The 23,409-nt window shown below is 39.6% G+C and overlaps 2 protein-coding genes across 2 annotated transcripts; both read left to right on the top strand.

The window, feature by feature from the left end:
* LOC107630337 (uncharacterized) lies at nucleotides 1–1,049 on the top strand. The gene has a single exon (XM_016333437.3). The coding sequence runs from the start codon at nucleotides 273–275 to the stop codon at nucleotides 909–911; it is 639 nt and encodes a 212-aa protein (XP_016188923.1). The 5' UTR covers nucleotides 1–272; the 3' UTR covers nucleotides 912–1,049.
* Nucleotides 1,050–3,397: 2,348 nt separating this feature from the next.
* On the top strand, nucleotides 3,398–5,389 carry LOC107632990 (protein FAR-RED IMPAIRED RESPONSE 1-like). The gene has a single exon (XM_016336625.2). The coding sequence runs from the start codon at nucleotides 3,779–3,781 to the stop codon at nucleotides 5,387–5,389; it is 1,611 nt and encodes a 536-aa protein (XP_016192111.1). The 5' UTR covers nucleotides 3,398–3,778.
* The last annotated feature ends 18,020 nt before the right edge of the window (nucleotides 5,390–23,409 follow it).

A 23,409-nucleotide genomic window follows, 5' to 3' on the forward strand; every position in this document is an offset into this window, starting at 1 on the left:
TTCTTTTTATATGTATATAATGGTCTATTATTATTATTACTATTATTATCTATTTCCTTTTCTTTTTTGACTTTGCAATGAAAAGCGACTCTATTATTTTAAAAATTTGGTTTGAAATTTCAGTCCCTTAATTAAGGCTCTATTATTTCCTTGCTATGTACATCAGCAGTGATATATATATTTAGGTTAATTATTTGATTGAAGCTTAATTGGTTGGAACTTGGAAACACAGCTACCTTTTGGTTTGTGCTGTTTGTTAAAGTTGCTTGGTTATGTTGTCTGAAATAGTTGCTCCTCGTCTTTCATTCTCCCTTGACGACAGCGAGGAGAAGGATGTTCCTCGAAAAGACACACTGCTTTTGGATTCAAATGAAGATGAATTTGAGTTTAGCAGAAACAACAGCATAGATTATGAGTCATCTTGTTGTGCAGATGAGGTTTTCTCCAATGGAGTGATGATAACAGAGAAAGAGAAAAGCAGCAGAAGCCGAAAGCATATGCGGTATATGAAGCTTCCTCCACTTCCATCGTCACCAACAAGCAAGAACAAGAAACTAGAAGAGAAGAGAAGCGAGTCAAAGTCTTCGTTCTGGGGATTCGGTAGAAGCAAGAGTCTCAACAACTGTGATAGAAAGAAGAAGTTGATGTGTTCTTTGAGTCCTCTAATGTTGCCACGAAGCAAGTCAACAGGATCAGCATCAGTTCCTGTTCCAAAGAGCAAGCAGCAATCCCAATCCAGATCAGTGATGATGAATATGTATCCTCCTCGATCATCGTCATCATCATATGCAAATAATGGTCATCGTGTTAGTCCTGTATTGAACGTTCCAACCCCTGTTTCTCTCTTTGGTTTGGCTTCTTTCTGGCGTCTCGGAAATGCTAATAAGCTTCGTAAGACTACCAAGAACTAATCAATCATCTTCTTTTTGCTTTAGCTTTTCGTTTATCGTTTTATCATAAATCAACTCTTAATCATGTACCTGTACATATATGTCTATAGCTTCTTCATATTATGTCAATGTGAAACGATGCTCTTTCAGTTCAACTAACCACTATTTTGCGATTAATTCACCAAATATATTGACCATTTTCTTACTTTATTCTAATTCTAATCTAATGCCGTGTACGGACCGCCCTAGATTTAGGGCATTAACATTTTAGAAACAAAACCAACTTTGGATACTCCAATAAAAAATTATGATTGTCAATTTTATTTTGATTATTAAATAATAAATTATAAAATTTAATTTTTTATATATTATAAAAATATTATTTTTATTTAAAGTGTAATTAAATGAATAAATTACAATTTTTTAAATAAAAATTATTATAAAAAAAATATTTTTAATATTTTTATTGGAGTAGTTGTCAAACAAAATAACGTGCCTGTGCCTTTCAAGTTTCAAGACAAACAACTAATTTTAGGGTCACATTAAACTTGTACTCTGTACTAAGAAAAATAGAAAATAGAGCCTTTTTATTAAGGGTACTATTCATTAGCGGAATTCTCGAAGCGATGATACAGACTTCTTGGATCAAATCAATTTAATTTAATTTAATTTAATTAGAATAAAACCTGATTGATGCGCCCACAGCTAAATAAATTAGACTACATATATTATGGATTTGGTCTAATATTTTAAAAGTTATTGCTTCTTTGTAGATCGACCAAAGAACATGTTAAAAACGATATTTGAATGGATATGTAATTTATTTTATTTATAAAATTTATCATTTGGTTATATTAATTATGATTTTTTTTCAATGCAAGAACAGTTTATTATGTAACATCTTTATTATTAGAATGTCACATTTTTTATTGCGTCATTCTGATAATAAAAATATTATGATGATTTTTAAATATATCTTTATATAGTAGAAGTCTTTAACTAAAAATCGTATCAACTTTATTTTAGAAAACCAAAAATATTTTTTTAATCTTAAGATCGAATACCCATACATACAAATTATTAACAACACTAATATATATTCACAAGAAAACTTATACAAATAATATGACAATAGTATATATATAACTTCTATTTATCTTTACAAGAGGTAATAATAAGGGTGAGAGAACATCTAATAAAAATTAATAGAGTACAATCAAAAGCTCGGCAAAAATTTCATAAACTTTGCATCTATTTTCTAAAAAAAATAAGGTTGTAGGAAGTGAGAATTTAGCCACTAAATCTCATCAGAGAATTTTAGAACTGTCATAAAAGGATATATATATATATATATAAGAGAATTCATTTTGCAACAGTAATTATTGTTCATCTTATGAATTCTTTTACCAAACTATTCAATTTCACAAAACTTACCAATATTTCATTCAAGGAAGCTTTTACGGTGGGGAAAGTATTTTTTGGTCCATCAAGGACCAGGTTAAAAATTTGAATTATAAATAATTTTGGGACTCATTTAAAAATTTTGCAATTGAGCATTAGGTTCTATTTGGTGGTGATGTGGCATAGAAATTATAATGTTAACTGCAATTTAAAAAAATGCAATTCAAATTTAATTAAAAACTGAAATAGGTGAGGTGTTTGTATCTGAAGAGAAACATAATTGCCACAAAAAGTGCTGAGAACGTTTCTTGAAGGCGGATGGAGTAACGAAGAGGTTTCCCATTCGAATATATTTCGGTCATCCACAATTACTCCATGGAAGAACTTGTTGATGAGGTAGTCTTCTAGCACCAGTTTATGTTCGAGACCTTTTTTTTGTGGTTGAAGTCGCTGTTGTCGATGATCTAGGGTTTAGGGTTCTTATTATTGACCAATTTGGATACCCATTTTTTTGGGGTATTCCTAGAGATGTTGCTGGTAACCTGTGTCGCAGGACATTGAAATATTGTGGTTGTTACAGGATCAGGCTAGGGGGATGGAAGGAAGCTACACAGTCTCTTCGAACATTCGACAACGACCGCAAGTACAGGTGAACGTGTGTCAGTTTCTTTCTTTTGCTATAGTGGATAAATGAGTTGCTGTGAAGTGCATGTTTAGTAAGATTTGAACTCAGGAGTGTTCTTGTTTTGGCTGGGCAGGTTGTGACAGGTGAGACAGTTGGTGTGGATGAAGAAGATGCTGAATATGGGGAGGATTACGAGCAGCAACACGAGCCCGGGATGATTGTCGACAGAATTGGGTCATTTAATAGAATAGATTTTTCTTCTTTGACGTATGAGGAGATGCGGAGGTTTGAGTTTGTGGACTTGCAGACAGCTTATGACTTCTACAATGAGTATGGGCGGATTCAAGGGTTTTCTATTCAGAGGTCAAAGGTTGGAAGAAGCACAAAGATTGGATCGGAGGGAGAAATTTTATAGCAGATTTTTGTTTGCTCGAGACAAGGTGAGAGAGACACCAAACATATTCATCGGGTAGAAAGGAAAATGGATCCTCGACCAATTACACGATGTGGGTGTGGTGCACAAATAAAGGTTCACGTTGATCAAAGCACTGGCCGTTGGTTCGTAGATAAGTTTTGTGATGAACACAACCATGAGATGCTAACTGCAAGGTTCCGGGGGTTGTTGCGTTCTCATAGAGTAATCAAGGAAGGGGACATGCATCAAATTAACTCGATGAGAAAAGCTGGGATGCGTGTGCCAACCATATTTCGTGCATTTCCCACCCAATGCGGGGGATTTGAGACAGTTGGATTTGAAATTAAAGACATCTACAATGCAATAGAGAAGCAAAGAAGAGTGAGGGCGCGTGATGCGGAGTGTGCCTTAAAGTATTTGTGATGCCTAAAGAGGAATGACGCAAACATGTTTTGGAAATTCTCATTGGACGAGGAGAGGAGGCTGCACAATATATTTTGGTGTGATGGTACTAGCCGACATGACTATAGTGTGTTTGGGGATGTTCTGGGGTTCGACGCAACTTATGGGAGGAATAGGTACAAGTGTCCGCTTGTAATATTTTCGGGTTTGGATCATCACATGCGGACTGTGGTATTCGGTTGTGCAATTCTGAGCAACGAAGTAGAGAAAAGTTATGTCTGGTTGTTGCGAGCATTTCTTGAGGCAATGAAAGGACAAGAACCGAAATCTGTGTTGACCGATGGAGATTTGACAATGAAGAATGCAATTAATGCTGTCTTTCCAAATGCACATCACAGGCTGTGCAGCTGGCACCTGCTACAAAATGCGACTGCCCGCATTGGCCGGCCCATGTTTCTTCGCAAGTTCCGAGTTTGCCTGATGGGTGACTTAGAGGTAGATGAGTTTGAGAACCTATGGAGCGATATTGTGGAAGAGTTTGGGTTGCAACAAAACCCGTGGATACTAGATATGTATGAACGCAAGCATATGTGGGCTAATGCGTATATTAGAGGAAAATTTTTTGCTGGGCTGAAGACGACGTCTCGATGTGAGGCATTGAACATGCAGATTGGGAAATTTATTGGGAACGGATACAATCTACATGAATTTATTGAGCATTTTCAGCACTATCTCGAGTTCATGAGAAGAAGAGAGCTAGTCGCCGATTATAGATCTGTGTATGGGCAACCTATTTTTAAGTCGAAGTTGGAGGCCTTGGAAAGCTATGCAGCAATAGTATACACGAAAGATGTTTTTGAACTATTCCGGGAGGTCCTCCTTTTGTCTAGCAATGTAAGAGTTGTATCTTGCAAGAAAACTAGCACGTGTTCCCTGTTTGAGGTTACCATGTACTGCCGGGACCGGTCCTGGAGTGTGGCTTGGGACAAGGCGGATGACGAATTTACTTGCTCATGTTTGCGTATGGAATCATTTGGCATTCCTTGTGTGCACATGGTGGGGGTGTTTGTTTATCTGAACATCACTCAGCTTCCGGTGAAGACCATATGCGAACGATGGACGAAGAAGGCCAAGCAAGCGGCAGTGGACCCATCTGGACAGGTAGGCGAGATTCCTGATGCTGCGTATATGAGCATGCACGCAGCTTTGCTAAATGATTGTAGAGAGTTAATCAAGTTGGCCTGCCAGTACTTTGAAGACTACTCTGAACTGAAATCCATGATACGAAACCAAAGTAATGTGTTGAGAGAGAAGCATCGGTTAAGGGTTAGCATAGCTGATTGCGGAGAAAAGGTATCCGTTCGCGATCCGCTGCGGGCGAGACATAAGGGATGCGGCCAACGAGGGTTAACTGCTAGGGAAAAAACTCGGCGTGTGCAACGTTGCAGTAAGTGTGGTAAAGCTAGCCATAACTCCAGGAAGTGTGCGGAGTTCGGAAGCGAAAGGCGCAGGGGCATGGCCACAGCGATGGAGGGTTGGGAGAACACGTCGGCGGCAAAGGAGGGTAACTACACGGATGAAATGAATGTGAGTGGCATTTACATTTTACAAGAAAGTTATCTGAATTTGTGTGTTGCTTATTTCGGTATGACATGATACCATGTACCAGTTTGATCAGCAAGAATTTCTTTGTTATTTTATGGTTGCTAGCTTGTTGAATTAGGTATTAATCCCTCTATTTGCTGGTGCCATTTGGCGTTTTAGGTTGATGAAGATGAGTTTCCCATTTGAAGATTTCGTTTCTGCAAATGCATGATGTGTAATGAAAATTTCAATACTTAGTTCAATTTTTTTATATGTAATTCATGATTTGGTTTGGCGTTTGGTTTTTGTGTGAAGATTTTAGCAGCCACTCTCTTTGCAATGACATGCTTGCATGTTGCAGCTGGAAAAAGCTTTTATACATATTTTTGACTGCATTATAATCAACGGTATGCAAATGTGACTTTTATCAAGCTTCATAAATCATATTTGTTTAACATCTTCAAACAGGATTGTCAATATAAAATGGTGGTATTATATGGAGTTGTGTCATTACTTCCATTTTACATATGAATTGAATATCATCATTGTGATAATTAATTATTTTTTAATAATTTCATGACAGTAATATGTAAGTATATAACAACATGTCGATTTTATAAACAAGTAATTAATTATTTGTATGCATCAAACTCCTTTAATATTTATCAACCCGTATTAGTTCACAGCATTAAATTTGTAAATACTAGTTCTTATGAAGAATGGAAAATAATATACCTTCAAGAGTGATTACACATAAGTTGTTGATGTGTATTATCGAGAGCAGGATCCATCCTGATTTATATACGTAGAATGGAGTGGTGCTGACTGGGTGGGGTTGGATTTGCATTGGGAAAATAGTGGATATCTGTGTGGAGGTTATTTAATTTATGAGGTTTTTGGCAACATCAACTTTAAGAAAATAAATTTTATAATATGGAGGCAAATTATGTGTAATTATTAATGAAAGAATTGAATATCTAATAAGTTTGAAATACACATTTAAAATCAGGAAGCATTAACTATAAGGCCATGTAATCTTCAGTTTACATCCTCGATTATGAAATGCACAAACATGTATATGTAGATGGATGAAGCCCATCAGACTAAAGTACTTTCATTAGGTGACAATCCAATAACATTACAACTAGGTGCAGTGGATGCAACCACACTATTGTCGATCAAAATGCAAAATGTGCAGCCAAGTACTTGAATTTTGCCATTTGGGGAGAGGTTGTGTCCAACGAATTCAGTTCCGTTTGTGGATACTAAGCAAAAAATACAACCATGCAAAATACAAAGTTTGCTGCAACACGACATTACCAAGAGTGCCTAGAGACATCCCATGACATGAAACTATTGCCTTCTATAGTATCGACGGCATACACTTCAACGTTATGGAATTGCCTACAACACATGATTCAAAATGGTAGGAACTGAGTTTACTTAGTCTGAGCATATATCACCCTAGCAGACTAGATGCAAGAAATTGACGGAAATTTGAATACATTAAACCATAATCAGCCACTACAAATATTATGCAAAGCATCAAATTCCCTTCAAGGTAGCACGTCAGCCATGGTGCGCTTGCTATTCCAGTCGATGACAGTTCTCTGGAGAAATTCATCCCGCATTTGGTTAAAGTGCTCAGTCGCAAAGCCGAGGGCAGTGTCAATGCGGATTTTGTCAGCCAGCAGGTCGATATTGTTATGCTGCGTTGTCACAAACATGATTAGAGTTATGTTACCGTTGCCCCAAAAAAAAAGAGCAGTTTCAGTACATAGGTAACTGTGGAATATTGATACTAGATACGTACTCGTTTTTTGCCAATCGGATTTAATGTAAAGTATTGCTCCATCTGAAGCCAGAGGAGCACCCAGAGCTTGTCCTTGTAGCTAGAACAAAACGACAAGTATTAGGTGCTAAAGCCAGTATACACCCCAACAAAAACATGTCTATTATTTACTAGAAGAACTGCCTTACCAGTTACCCATGTTAGGGATTCCAAGTACAAACTCAGGGTTCCATTCAGCTAGTGGAGGCCTGCGGCCCAGGAGATTGAGATCCGAAAATTTCTCCTTCAGAATATAATCCAGAGTCCTTGCCTGCAGAGTAACAAATCCATATATCTCAAAATTAACACTAAATGCATGGTTAGTAAATTGGTATAATGTTTTATGGCCCAAACCATGTTTATAAATTATATTTCACTTAAGGTGGCTTACTTTTTATTGCCCCAACCGTATTTTGCAAAGCAACATTAACGACATTTTGACTAGATTGTACTCACTCTAGATAGCCAAACTCACTCTGCTTGGCCCAACCCACTTCAAAAGTTATAGAAACAGCATGTCACCTTGTTTTCGGTCCAGTTTCATTAACTCAACCTAGTTGAGAAGTAACACCAACTACATCATAATTAAATGGGGTTCATACCATGGGCCCAATCAAGTTTTACAATAACCCTATCTTCTTGTAGACTAAATTGGGCTCTCCTTTTGGCCCAAATCAGGACACACCTGTTCAAACAAAAAATTGAGGATTTTTTGAACCCAGTAAATCCAACACGCATCATACCCAAGATATGATAACACCAAAGTCTGACCTAGAAAAAAAAAGAAAAACAACCAAAGCATATCCCATTGTTGGTACATGCAGATACCCTAAACATGCAAGTAACGTAGGCAGCTATAATTCCCGGTTTTGGAAAACTCATCACAACTTTCGCAGCGTATTTCTGTCTTATAATTGAATCATCAGTCGGATAGCAATCCATAAGCCACATCTTCCCACCGTTGATGTCCACAACGACCAGGTAGAAGTGATCCTCTCCAGTAACATGTACTTTGTCAGCCATTTGGATATAGATCTGCCAGAAACATACAGAAAGTTATTCCTATTCCAGCTAAGAAAATTGACACTTGGAATGCAGACGGATATAAGCTTCAAGGCAAAATACTAACATATCTTAGTGCTGCTGGTCTTGGTAGCCAATCCCGAAAGAAGAAGGCAACCACCTGAGAGCCATCTATGTCTAGATCCAGTATGAATTCCTAGAGTCGAATGGACAACAACGTTGAAAAAAATAAGATCTGGGACAAATAAGTAACTTGATAACCATAGCCAACCACCAAGTCGAGATGCTCACCGAGAAATGTAGCGGGAGTGACCACACAATTCGCTGCTGAAGCTGGGACTGGGTCCATGATGTTTTGTATGCCATGAGCTGCATAATATACACAGATGGTTCTTGTCCCGGCTGCAGGCAGTAGAAATCTTCCCTCTCTAGCTTCATGTCACCTCTCTTGAACAACATTTCACTAGGGTTCATGGATTTCCGAAATATGTAGGCAATGGATTGGGCTTCATCGATACAATATTTCATTCCTTTGTTGATCTTGAACTTCACACGAATAAACTGTATTATATACTAGACTTGGTTAGCCGACATATGTTTGTATAATCAAAATCGTCCGGTAACGGTAACATGACAACCAAAGTCAAGAACGACTTACAGAAGGGAACGTCACACCGACCGTAGTGGATGACATCGGAGATGCGCTCTCACGGGGTGCCCTTCTCATCTTTCCAGATTTTTTCATCTCTTCCGAAGTTAAAAGAACTTAGGGATCTTGGATGGGCTATGGTAGCCTCGAGCTGGACTTCCGAAACTCACAATGCTATCTCCAAATCTCGCCTAACCAAACAAATCGAAGAGTCATTAGTTAACCAATAACCATGCAAACAAGCTTAACTAGATACATGTTCATCGTAGAAGACGATTGACTTGAAGACCATTACCGCAAACTGAGTTCCCTTCATTTTGGCTGAACGGTTATCTTGTGGGTCAACCCAAGAGCCACCCAACCACAACGTGCTCCTGGTTGTCATGGTGGGATGCATTGATTTGGCCGCATCCAACTGGATCATAGAGCCCAGCATTATAGTATCGTCCGACCACACACCATGTAGGCTTGGCATGCAGTGATGATCCTGCTCAACGGTAATAGACACCATGGGACTAGAGCCAGGTGTGGAGTTCACTTCGAGCATCACACCCGATTTCGGTGGTAGCGGTGTCAGTGTGTGCTCCGAAACAATGCTTTTTTCGTGGGTCGGAGTTACTCCAGCGGTGGCCGTTGGTACGTCGGATCCACCACCGCCGCCGGGCCGGAGAAAGCTTTCCATGCAAGCCTCAACTAAAGCCATCCCTCGCCGCATGTCCTCCGCCAGGCTTTCCACTTGATCGGCTTCCTTCATGTGGGTCTGTAAACATGGAAGACAAATACAATTTTAATGCATTGGAAAAAATAAACCTCACTGCCTGGTTACTCCAATAGAGACCGATAACGAATCTTATCAATGCGAATACAATTTGCACTTACATCCAGCACTTTCAACAGGTTTTGGCTAAGCTCCTTCATCGTGCCATTCACCTGGAGAAGGGCAGTGGTGATACATGCAGCCTAACCGCCAGAAGAAATTGGTTGTAAGTCTATGATCAAGGTCCAACATCATTTTAAGCCACAAAAAAAAAAAAAGCAAATTCTCGTACCTCTCCCTCCTTCAAATCTTTGGAGTCGTGATCCATATTCTCGATTGCATGTTCGGACGCTCCCTTTACTTATCCGCATCTTTAACCTTGCCTCCATCATACTCACCGTCATTTTCCCCACCCGGAGCCACAATGTTTCCTCCTTGTTGGTCCATATCGTCCACCACCTCTGTTTCCATCTCTGAAGTTGCAGACACTACAAACTTTAACCCTTCGTCCACATAGATTAATTTGTAAAATAATATATGGCAAAATATTTGTTGAGATAGCAAGAGTTGACTCTACTTCCTTTTAACGTTGGGACAGGTGATCCTCCCACCCATCACTTAGTGCAGTAGGAGAGTAGTCTGCACTCATAGCTCCACCCAGACCTCATCATAAGCTGTCAAAATCAAATCTCGTTGTCAGGAGGCATGGGTGAGAGTAACTTCCCCTCTTCATGGGTGCCTTTCTCATAAGGGATATTTCGGAGTTCATAGTCTTAACAAAATTAGAAGATGCTAATTCACAATAAAGATTTTCCACACGATACGGCATTTTTTTACCTACTTGAACTTGTGAGAGAATATTCCCTTGGCCTATTGAGTTGCGTTACCTGAATGTATGACAATATAAATATTAGTTAATATTAATTTTTTATAATTTTTTGTATAAATTATAATTTAAATAATTAATATAAATAATTGATATATTTAATTAATAAAAATCATTAATTAAATAAGTGGTTAACATAATTATTTATAATTTAATTATTTAATCATTTGCCATCTGTGAAATTACATATATTAAACGTATATGTAATGTAATATAGAAATTTAATAATTTTGTTTAATAATTTACAACATGGCAAAAAGTTGTTGGTTGCTGGTTCATATGTCTTTTACAGGGATCCTCAGCCTTGGTTAGTAAAGGGATTCTCTCCACTATTCACCTAAGTGGCTTTTGGATCCCATGTGTCAGAATAAAATCTCCATTTATTTTTATTGGAATTGCATCTATTTACTACCAATGGAGCTGCTCTTACCTTAGTTGACTCTTACCCTAGTTGAACCAGTGTCATCCTTGAGCAGTTGAATAAGTCACTATTTAGTGTCACATCACCCTTTGCTTCCACTATTTTCCAGGTGAAATGACTACTGATGCAACCATCACTCATTCAAGTACAACTTATACGCTTCCATGAGTTCCTTCCGGCACAATGTTTATGGATGCTTTGTAGAATCTTATCTTCGTGGATACTCCGGAGCACTACCAAAATTAAACTGCCAATTACCTACAAATTCAAGTTACACGCATTATTTGTGAAAATTTCGATTGGATTTTTTTGGTCTAAGACTTTCTATGCAACACATATCAGTTAACCCAGCATTGTCTTTCCGGAGAAAAACATGGCATCAACATCAACTACATTTAAGTTACAGCTTAAGGCGACAAAAACAAAACCATCATGAATTCAATTTTTTTACTTCTCCATCTAACTAATTTATTCAAAACGGGAATTCTTATCCGAATTTGGTTAAAATTACAATGGAGGATGCTCGGTTGTTTTGGGCACACAAATATTTTATAAATAACAATTTGTTGGTTGCATCGGTATTATTCAAAATAATCAAGAATGAATCATTGAGGGAAATAAGTTACGAAGGTTAAGGAGATCCAATTCATTTCTGCTTAACAATACATATTTCCATCAATACAACAATGCAGTGACACACACAACATGCATCCACATGATGTAAAACACATAACCAAAAATCGGACACAGCTACATTTTACAGACCAACAAAATAAGAACTCACACATAGCGGAGCCATGTGCAATGCTTTCACTAGTCAAATACTTATGAACCGCCGAACATAGCATACACCAGAATCAACCGACTTTCAAAGGAAATTGTTACTTGCTGCGAGTCTTCGTCTTGAACAAGTTTGACATCTGATCCATTGCCTCTGTTAACTGCATTAAAAGCTCTCTATTTTTCACCTCTAGCTGAGACACATGCCCCTCTAGCATGGTGACTGCATGTTGAAGTCGCGCAATGGCACTTGTTGTGCCAATGCAACACCACATTAAACGATCAGTTACTCAAAAATAAACCAAATTTCTTTATTCACAGTTTAAAGTAGAAAAATTCCAACTGTATCGTAAAAAAGACATACCGTCCGAACCCGGGGGGTGGTATTCACTTTCATTGGGGGAAGTCGGCTGTTTCTCCAGCGACACCTGATGCGAGGATGAGTTAAAACAAAGATGCGGTCCACCACTCTCCGCGTCTGCTGTGAATTATACGGCATGATGAAGATGGGTGTCGCTTGCACTGGCCGAACCAGAGGCAGCACCAACAGGAACCCCCTCCGCTAGTGGTAAAACATGAAGACCTTGGCCGTTGTTTGAAACTCCCTCACACTGCCCGTGTATGTAATTAACCCATGCTTTCCAACCCGCTTCAAAGCTCCGATACCGGCGATGCAGATTCCTTGGATAGCCGCTCACCTGTTGCTCTGCCGCCTCCCAGGTGTTGTATATTCCGGGTGTCCGTCCCCTAAATACAACGTAACACTCACCCTCTACACGAAGAGACATGTGGCTTTTTGAAACCCTCCTCCACTTAGTGTATGAAATACTTTCAGATTTAAGAAACGAATCCAAGTGACGACAATTGGAGTTTTAGTAGATGAAGTGTCTTGCCTCACTCACTCACTGATTACACTCTTACCGTTCATTTTATTATTGAAAACTCACACGTCAGCATCCCAAGAAATCATAACTGAAACTTTATTTAATGGTTGGTATATGTGCAAATAATAATAAATAGTTTAGAGAAGAAAGGGTCAACAGAAAAATAAATAAGATGAACTCACAGGACACGGTTACATTTAAAAGTTTGATTATGTGAATATAATTTAGAAATGATATTTCATATTTAATAAATGAAAGCTTTCGACCCTTTTGTAATAAACAAGTTAAACGTTTAATTACAAATATGAAGTCATTATACATGCTTCTATATATAATTTTGATTATAAATATAAACATAAAATCACTATATTTTTATATAATTATGTTGTAAACTTAATTCCGATTACGGGGCACAAATATGTAGTACTTATTTATATTACTTTCATTATATTTATATACACCATTTTTTTATTGAATAAAAATTAAACGTTAATATAAAAAAAATTTTGTAGGCATTTTAATAAATATATAATATTCTATTATCTAAAATAAACTGCTTTTAATATATAATACTGTAAATAATAACATAATCTTTTATTTTTAGATAAATAACATAACATATTTAAATTTCAAAAAAAAATATATATTATTCATTTAAATTAATTATGATGCACAAAATATTTGAAACATTAAAATGTAAACATAAATTCTATAATAAGGCAGCTTACCTAAACAAAATGGCAAATCACAGGTATAAATCAATGGCAAGATATAAAATTACGTGTAAGGATAATTTTGATTATGTAGGCAGTAGAAGATTGGCCTAAAGTATAAAATAATTTAATTTATTTTAAAGTTTGAATTATGTAGGCAGTAGAAGATCCTCATCCTCATCCTGAAACACATCTTTCCCATCATCCAGAGCTCCACCCTGTCCGGATTCTAGTACCATATCATCAATACCGGCCATCATAATTGCAACATCAACCTCCGGCCCAGTGTCAACCCTAGCTCTATCACGAGATGGGATTAGATCCACATTGAACGATGGGGAGGCCACTAAAAATATCTTAGGCTCAAATCTTTGTCCACGTGAGTTACTTTTCTAGGGTTTAATAAGAACGCAACTAGAAAAATGGTTATCTTTGAATATATCCGAATCTCTGGTATGAAGAACGTAAGCAAATTCTTGAAATTGAAACCAATACATTACTTAAATTCTCTGGTATGAAGAACGTAAGCTCATGACTCAGACAGAAGATTAAGGCAATAAAAAGTGTAAAATGTAGAATGAAGTGTGTACGAGTGAAGAGAACCCGAAGGGCAGCGTCTTTTCCCTTTTATATCTAATCCTAATTTGGTTTGAAACTAAAATAAAAACAGTGAAATCTAGACCTAAAAGATTTTGTTTGTAAATGAAAAAATCTAAAACAAAAAATTACAATAATTAAAAGCCAAATCCACTAAAATAGCATTAAAACTTCCTGAGTTATAACTTAAAATAAACAGCTAATAAAGATAATCTTCAAGTATAATTGTTACAGAAATATAGATAATCTTCACGTCTACATAATCTGCTACAATGTTCCATACGCATATTGGTGCGTGCGTACGTAATCCCCCACACTTTCCGTATAGCAGCATTACCAGCAAGTGCACTGGGTCGTCCAAGTAATACTTGAGCTAGTCAGGGTCGATCACACGAGGATTGTGGCTCGAAGCAAGCTATTGTTGTCTTGCAGGTCTTAGTCAGGCAGAATCAGAAGGTTGTTGGATTAAGTATATGGAGTTGGATGAAGTATCATGAAGCTATGAAAGGAATACTGAATTGTAATAAAGTTAAAGCAATAATAGGAATAGACTTGAGAGTCATACTTACTTTGCCTTTCTGAACTCCAGTACTACTGTCTTCTTTGCTTGTGAATGATCTTCTTCTATGGCAGGCTGTATGTGATCAAAGCCATTGCTCGTGGTCATTGATCTCCTCTCCTGCAAATTGAATGCCATTGGCCGTGGTCATCTAATCTGACGAAGGGTGAAGCGCTTAGCAAGTCATTCTTCTGGCGATCCTACTTAAAACACCACAGATAAGGTCAAATCTTCCGGATCAGAGAACGCTGCTTCTTTGGATTCTAGCCTATACCACAGAGACCCTAATCTCCACAGAAATCGGCTGAACTGGTGTCTCGAGAAGTTCCAAACTAAGTCGTGGATTAACAGTCTGAGAGATGTATAAACATAGTTGTTGGCTTGTGCTTTTCCTTTCGAGTATTCACACGAACCTAAGTAGACACGGGTGTTTGTCAGGCACGTTCGTCTTAATGTGATTAAGAGCTAACTTGTTAGATCATCCTATTCACCACGATGAAGGTCGGGATATACATCTTAGAGATAGATCAAACACGGATCGAAGAAGAAATAATAGTACTTTTATCAATTCATAGGACTCAGCAGGGCTCCTCCTCTCAACCTAGGAGGTTTAGAAACTCATACTGAAAGTAAAAAATAATGATAAACCTGAATAATGTGTAAAAGGTTAGAAGGACCCTGAAATACATAATTAAAATCCCTTAAACAGTAAACAAATGACTAGTAAGGGTAAAACAGTCTATCTAGTGTTAAACTCCACTTCCGGGGCCCACTTGGTGAGTTCTTGGGCTGAGCTTTAGTGAGATCCACGTGCTATGAGGCTTCTACGGCGTAAACGCTGGCTAGGGGGTCCTTATTGGGCCTTTGGATGCTGGGCTCTGGTCTTTGGGCGCTGGACGCCTAGAAGGGGGGCAGGAAGCTGGTTTTGGATGCCAGTTTTGGGCCTTCTAATCCGAAGCAAGGCATAGACTATGATATATTGCTGGAAAGCTCTGGAAGTCAGCTTTTCATAGCCGTTGAGAGCGCTATATTTGGATTTCAGTAACCCCAGAAAGGCTCTTCCGAATGTAGGCAGGTCAGATATGGACAGCATCTGCAGTGCTTTTTCTATCTCTAAATCAGACTTCTGCTCCAACTCCTCAATTTCAGCTAGAAAATACCTGAAACACAAAAATTCATAGTAGAATCCAAAAATATGAATTTAACACTAAACCCTATAAAAACTTAATAAAAACTAAATAAAACACACTAAAAACTATATGAAAATGATGTCAAAAAATGTATAAAATATCCGCTCATCACATATGCTGTGTTTATAGAATTGTAACCTGGTAAACATGGGTTCCAATTGTTCTATTTAGCTAACTTGCCTTTTATTTTATATTATCTGACGAATAATTAGATTATTATATTCAAACTTTATTAACTAACTACTTTATTAAAAACGTGTTTTAAATTTAATATTTATAATTAAATACTTATTATATTTAATATCATCCAATTCTTTCATTAATAATTAAAATATATAAAATCATATCATATTTTATTTTCTATTATTCTTAAATATTTTTTATTTTGTTAGTTAAATTTTTTATTCTTTAACCCGACCACACTCTGATATATATATACTAAAAATATTAGTGCAAAAATATTTTTTACAAAATATTTTTTATGATACATAATTTACTAAAAATATATTTTGTTAAATCTAAGAATGAATCATAACTTGCTACCTGATTTTAATATAATTATGTATGATGGAAAATTATTATTATTATTAAAAAAGGAACAAAATTAATAGACAGTATACAAATTAAAAAGTTATCACCTATTTCATTGTAGGAAGGTGAACATCTTACTGAATTATTACATACCACTAAAGGAACTTAGTTAATATATAAGGTGTGTTCTGTAGTACCTATTATTTTATTATGCCTATGATGACTACAAAGAGGTGCCAAACCTGATTTTTCTAAAGAAACTTTGAACTAATAGTTAAGGTAAACATTTTAAACGGAAATTTGGAGAAAATAATTTATTTATGCTAGAAAAATAAAGAGAAGATAGATGTTAGCACATCCTCTATAAATGCTCAAATATACATGAATTAGGTTTTCTGGGTTTGAGAAGACCGATCATCATAGCAAACAAAAATTAAATTATATTTAAAAATTAAAATAAATTTTTGTTTATATTTATAAACACTAAAAATTCACAAACACTAGAATTTTAAACCCATACAAGAAATAAATAAAAAAATGAAAATCCTTTTATAAAATTAATTTGGTTTTAAAAAATAAAAATAATTAAATTTAATTAACATGAATAATTTAAAAAAAAATCTTTTTATATAAACAAAATATAAAATAATTATCAAAATTAATCATTGGGTATTTTAAAATGAGAGACTTTAGTCTCTTAGATTTTAAAATAGATAAAACCGTCTCCAACATTTATTTTCGTTAAACGATCCGGTCTCTCTCCAATTTGATTCGAAAAGTTAAGTATAAAATTGTCTCTAAAAATTCAAAAGTAATATTTAAAAATTTTAATAGTCATTTTGATTAAAAGAATCAAATTAAAAGGAGACTGTATTATCTAACAAAAAAGTAAATATTATGGATTGTTTTGTGTATTTTAAAACTTAGTAGACTCAAATATTTAATATTAAAAATTTTGAAGACATTTTTGGATAATTATTCAAAAAATATTACATAATTAAAATTTATAATTTTAAATTAATATTACAATATTTAAATTAAACATTTATAATTTATAAGATATGTTAGTGATCATGAATACTAATAGAAATAATAGAGTTTTTCTCTTATTTTTCTTTTTTATTTTTTCCCTATCCCTTGTAAATTTTGTTTTTCTTTTTTTTTTCAAGTAATGTATAAAAATGTAAATTTGGTAATCTACTATTAACGTCTAAAGAAAAAAAGAAAAAAGAGCAAGAGAATTCAATTAAACAAATTTTATCATTTTCAGTACTAACTAAGCAAGCTTTCTTTTATAATCTTTTTTCAAATGTCATACATTTATTGGTGGGTCAACAATTGACCACCACTAGACACCATTTCTTATGCCACCATAGAACTGGCCAACATATAAACCTACTTATACATGTATAGAATTATTATTACTTATTTTTTATTAACAGCACTACAAGCTTACAAAATACTATATGGTAATTAATTTGGAGTTCAAAATCCCAATCTATGGATATCTTATCATTATTATTTTCTATACGTATCATGTAACTTTGTTTAAATAAAACTTCAGAAATTTTATTATGTGCGTAACTAACTTAAATAAATAACATTAAACTTATAAATACATAAATAAAAATATAATATTATACAAATCAATATAAACACATAAATGACAAATTATAATTTTAATGTTTACTAAATGATTAACAATTATGAAGTTCACATTATGGGAGTTAGTAAATAATTAAGTTCTTGATTTAAAAAAATGAAACTATAATTAATGTTACGGATCCGGCCCACCATCTCGGATCCAAGACCGAACCCAACACCGGTTCTCCGGGTCCGATCCGTTCCCCACTTCTAGAAGGCCCGAAAACGGTCTCTCTCAGATTCCTAACCGACTTTCGAATTCAAACATCTCCCTTATCTTAGCCAAATAAGATAAGATAAGATATTCTCCATCGCCTATAAATAGAGGACCCAGGTCCCTCCAGGTATTCATTCATTCCACACACTTTCTACCTCTCAGATCCATTCTGACTTGAGCGTCGGAGTGTCTTTGCAGGTACCTCCCCCCATCGCCCCAGTCAAGTGATCCGGCATCCGCCTCGACCCGCAGGTTCCCGATCCATCTCTCAACCCGTACCAGAGACATCTTGTACATTGGCGCCGTCTGTGGGGAACCTGCGCCATCCGGGCCCGATGGGGGACGTCCTAGAGGAAACCCCCTCAAGCCAGGATGACTCTCAACCAATTAACCCGACCCCCGAGCACCGTGAAGTCACAAACCAAGCAAGAATAGCGAGCACGGTCCAAAACGCGAACAATTACGACGTCACGGACAGACGACGTCCTGAGAAAGCCAGCGACAAAGCAGCGCAGATCATCCAGGATCTCTGCCTCCGGGTTCAGGAACTCGAAGGCAAGATAACCAATAAAGGAAAACACAACAACGAGCACGGAAGCCATGCAACTTCCAGATCAAGATCTCGCCACGGTAGATCGCCAACCCGACGACACGACAGAAGAGACGGTCGCAGTTCATCACGCGATCACAGACACGAGAAATCACCAGAACGGCGATACAACAAGAAACATAACCGTAGCACCTCTCGAGATCTGAGCCCTCAACACTACTCAGACGAAGATCGGAGGGACCGAAACACCAAACGCACGAGAAACGACCACATAATAATGGGCGCTACACCCTTTACAGAAAGAATCCTAAGAGCAAAACTCCCCAAAGGCTTCGACAAACCTACCGATATGAAGTACGACGGAACTAAGGATCCCCAAGAACACCTAACGGCTTTCGAAGCCAGAATGAACCTAGAAGGAGCGGCCGACGCGGTCCGATGCAGAGCCTTCCCGGTAACCCTCGCCGGGCCAGCGATCAAATGGTTCAACGCCCTCCCAAACGGATCCATAACCAGTTTCCACGATATCACACAAAAATTCATGGCCCAGTTCACTACAAGGATCACTAAAGCCAAACACCCCATCAGCTTGCTCGGGGTCACACAAAAACAAGACGAATCCACAAGAAAATACCTCGACCGCTTCAACGACGAATGCCTAACGGTCGACGGACTCACGGATTCCGTCGCAAGCCTTTGCCTGACCAACGGACTAATGAACGAAGATTTTCGCAAACACCTCACCACCAGACCGGTATGGACCATGCATGAGATCCAGAACGTCGCCAAAGACTACATCAACGACGAAGAAGTCAGCCAAGTCGTCGCGGCCAACAAACGGCAGCACGGCAACAACCAACGCGGCAATTCAGCTCCTCACCATAACGCAACACCCAAAGAAAATCAACGGGACCACCCGAGGCCGACCAACCGGACACCGAGAATAGGCAAATTCTCCAATTACACACCCCTAACTTCACCAATTACCGAGATATACCACCAAATAGCGGATCGAGGCATCATTCCGAAAGCCCGACAACTCAAGGAAAGGACAGGGGGCAACAAAACCCTCTACTGCGAATACCACCGAGGCTACGGTCACAAACACAGGATTGTTTCGACCTTAAAGACGCCCTTGAACAAGCCATACGAGACGGCAAACTCCCAGAATTTACCAAAATCATCAGAGAACCGAGACGCGCAGAGAGAGACAGGTCACCGGAGAAAGAAGGACGTAACCCGAGAACCCAAAAGCGACCCCCAAGAGAAAGTCCAGAAGAAGACCCGACCATCATAGTAAACGTCATCACGGGCAAAGATGCACCATGCAAGTCAAAATCCAAGATAAAAAAAGACCTCCAGGTAATGGCCGTCAGAAACCAAGCCCCAACTCCCGTGTCCAACAAAGCAATAATCTTCCTACCCGAGGACTACCAGCACGGCACCGCAGCCGAAGACGCACCCTTCGTGATCTCGGCGAAGATCGGAACCGGACTAGTCCGAAGAATACTAGTAGACACCGGCCCAGATTCCAACATCCTCTTTCGAGGGGCCTTCGACAAGCTTGGGCTCCGCGACGAAAATCTCCAGACGCACCGCAACGGCGTCACGGGACTCGGGGACAACTTCCTCAAACCGGAAGGCTCCATCACACTCCCCCTCACCATAGGAACCGGTGACAAGAGGAGGACGCTCATAGCCGAATTCGTGGTTCTAAAAGACTCCACTGCCTACAACGTCATCCTCGGAAGAAAGACGATCAATGACTTTTCGGCCATCATCTTTACCAAATACCTCCTTATGAAGTTCGTGGCGGAGGACGACTCCATCGGGACCATCCACGGAGATCGGGAAATCGCGGCAGAATGCGACAACACCAGCCTGGCTTTATGGAAAAAATCCCGCGACGCAGCCGGGATATTCCTAGCCGACCTAGACGCCCGACAAGACGGCCAACCTAGACCCGAACCGGAAGGCGACATGGAGAAACTGCAAATAGGACAAACCAAGGACGAGTACACCTTCATCAACAGGAACCTCCCCTATGACCTAAAAGAAGACCTTTCCCAATTTTTAAAACAAAACAGAGACCTGTTCGCTTTCACGCCAGCCGACATGCCGGGGATAGATCCCGACTTCATGTCCCACCAGCTAGCCGTGAACCCCAAAGCCAAACCCGTAGCACAAAGAAGAAGAAAAATGTCAGCAGATCGAGCGGCCGAAGTCAAGAGACAAGTACAAGCCCTGCTCGAAGCAAACTTCATCCGAGAACTTCCCTACACGACCTGGTTGGCAAACGTTGTACTTGTAAAGAAATCCAACGAAAAATGGCGAATGTGCGTCGACTATACGGACCTCAACAAAGCCTGCCCAAAAGACGCCTTTCCCCTGCCGAACATCGACGGACTAGTGGACTCCGCATCCGGACATCGATACCTCAGCTTTATGGACGCATACTCCGGCTACAATCAGATACCCATGCACCGACCCGACGAGGAAAAAACGGCGTTCATCACCCCCGACGGCACGTACTGCTACACAGTCATGCCCTTCGGTTTGAAAAACGCCAGAGCAACATACCAACGGCTCGTCAACAAAATATTCCAGAACCTATCCGGAACAAAACTAGAAGTCTACATAGATGACATGCTCGCCAAAACTGACTCCGACGAACAACTCATCAGCGACCTCAAGGTCGTAATGGACACCCTAAGAAGACACCAAATGCGACTCAACCCAACAAAGTGCGCCTTCGGAATGGAGGCAGGGAAGTTCCTCGGCTTCATGATCACACAACGCGGAGTTGAAGCCAACCCGGAGAAATGTCGCGCCATTCTCGAGATGACGAGCCCAAAAAACCTACACGACGTTCAGAAGCTCACCGGTCGACTGACAGCCCTATCTCGCTTTCTCGGAGCATCAGCCCAAAAAGCAATCCCCTTCTTCAAACTAATGAAGAAAGGAGCCCCCTTCATGTGGAAAGAAGAGTGCGAAGCGGCATTCCAACACTTCAAGAAAACCCTGGTGGAACCACCAATCCTCGCCAAACCCCAAACAGGGGAAACCCTGTACCTATACCTCTCCATAACGGAAGAAACACTCGCGGCGGCACTCATCCGAGAAAACAAGAAAAAGGAGCAAAAACCTATATACTTCACAAGCAAAGTCCTACAAGACGCAGAGACCCGCTACTCGCGCCTAGAAAAACTAGCCTTTGCCCTCCTCACGGCGTCCCGACGCCTGCGACAATATTTCCAAGCCCACCCCGTAACGGTTCGAACCGACCAAGCAGTCAAACAGGTACTACAGAAGCCCGACCTAGCGGGTAGAATGCTAGCATGGTCCGTCGAACTATCCCAATTCGACATCAAGTTCGAACCCCGATACGCAATCAAAGCACAGGCCATGGCCGACTTCATCGCAGAGATGACCCCAGGAAACACCCCTCCCGAGGCATGGAAACTACACGTCGACGGCTCCTCGAACGTCACTTCCGGAGGCGCCGGAGTCATTCTGGAAAGCCAAAACGGCGTCGTGATCGAACAATCAGTCCGATACGATTTCCCGGTCTCAAACAACCAAGCAGAATACGAGGCCCTCCTGGCAGGCCTAACCCTAGCCAGCGAAGTCGGGGCAAAAGTCCTGGAGATCAACACGGATTCGCAAGTAGTCAGTTCCCAAATCAACGGAGACTACCAAACGCGAGATCCCCTACTACAACAATACCTCGGCAAGGTCAACAAACTAAAAGAAGAATTCGACCAGGTAATCATACAGCACGTCCCCAGGGAAAGAAACGCCAGAGCCGACCTCCTCTCCAAACTTGCTAGCACCAAACCAGGACACGGCAACAAATCGCTAATTCAGGAGGTCGTCAAAACGCCGTCTGTATCCTTAACAGCCGACACCCACCTGACACACTCCCACCACAAGTCATGGACCCACCCCATCCTACAGTATCTCCTCAACAGAAAACTGCCCGAAGACCCTAAAGAGGGTAAACGAATAAAAAGGGAGGCCGCCGGTTATACGGTCGTCGCAGGACAACTATACAAACGCGGATTCTCGCAACCCCTGCTCAAATGCGTCGAACCCGGGAGCACGGAATACATACTACGCGAAATCCATGAAGGCTGTTGCGGCCACCACGTCGGAGGTAAAACCCTTGCCCAAAAAGTCATCCGCGCCGGCTACTTCTGGCCCACGATCATCCGGGACTCCATGCAACTAGTGAAAAACTGCGATAAATGTCAAAGGCACGCCAACATCCACCAAGCCGCCCCACATCAGCTCAGCATCATATCGGCAGAACGGCCATTCGGCACCTGGGGGATCGACCTTGTCGGACCTTTTCCCACGGCACCAGGCCAACTCCGATATCTCATCGTCGCCATAGACTATTTCACCAAATGGATCGAGGCCGAGCCGCTAGCCTCTATCACGGCGACCCAATGTCGAAAATTCCTTTGGCGACAAATCATCACCCAATTCGAGATCCCCGAGATCGTCATCTCGGACAACGGAACCCAGTTCGCCGACATAAAATTCAAGGAATTCCTAAGCGGACTACGCATATCCCACCGCTTTAGCTCGGTAGAACACCCCCAAACAAACGGGCAAGTGGAATCAGCAAACAAAATAATAGTCAAAGGCCTCAAGAAACGACTCGACGAAGCCAAAGGGCTATGGGCAGACGAACTCGGATCGGTCTTATGGTCATACCGCACGACCCCCCGGACAGCTACCGGGGAAACCCCCTTCCGATTAACCTACGGCACAGAAGCCATCATCCCAGATGAAATCGGCGACCCAAGCCCGCGAAGAACAATCGGAGGCAACGACGAAGAAGCAGAACGAGAC

The sequence above is a fragment of the Arachis ipaensis genome, chromosome B3 (assembly GCF_059453495.1).
Source record: "Arachis ipaensis isolate K30076 ecotype BB chromosome B3, ASM5945349v1, whole genome shotgun sequence".
NCBI lineage: Eukaryota > Viridiplantae > Streptophyta > Magnoliopsida > Fabales > Fabaceae > Arachis > Arachis ipaensis.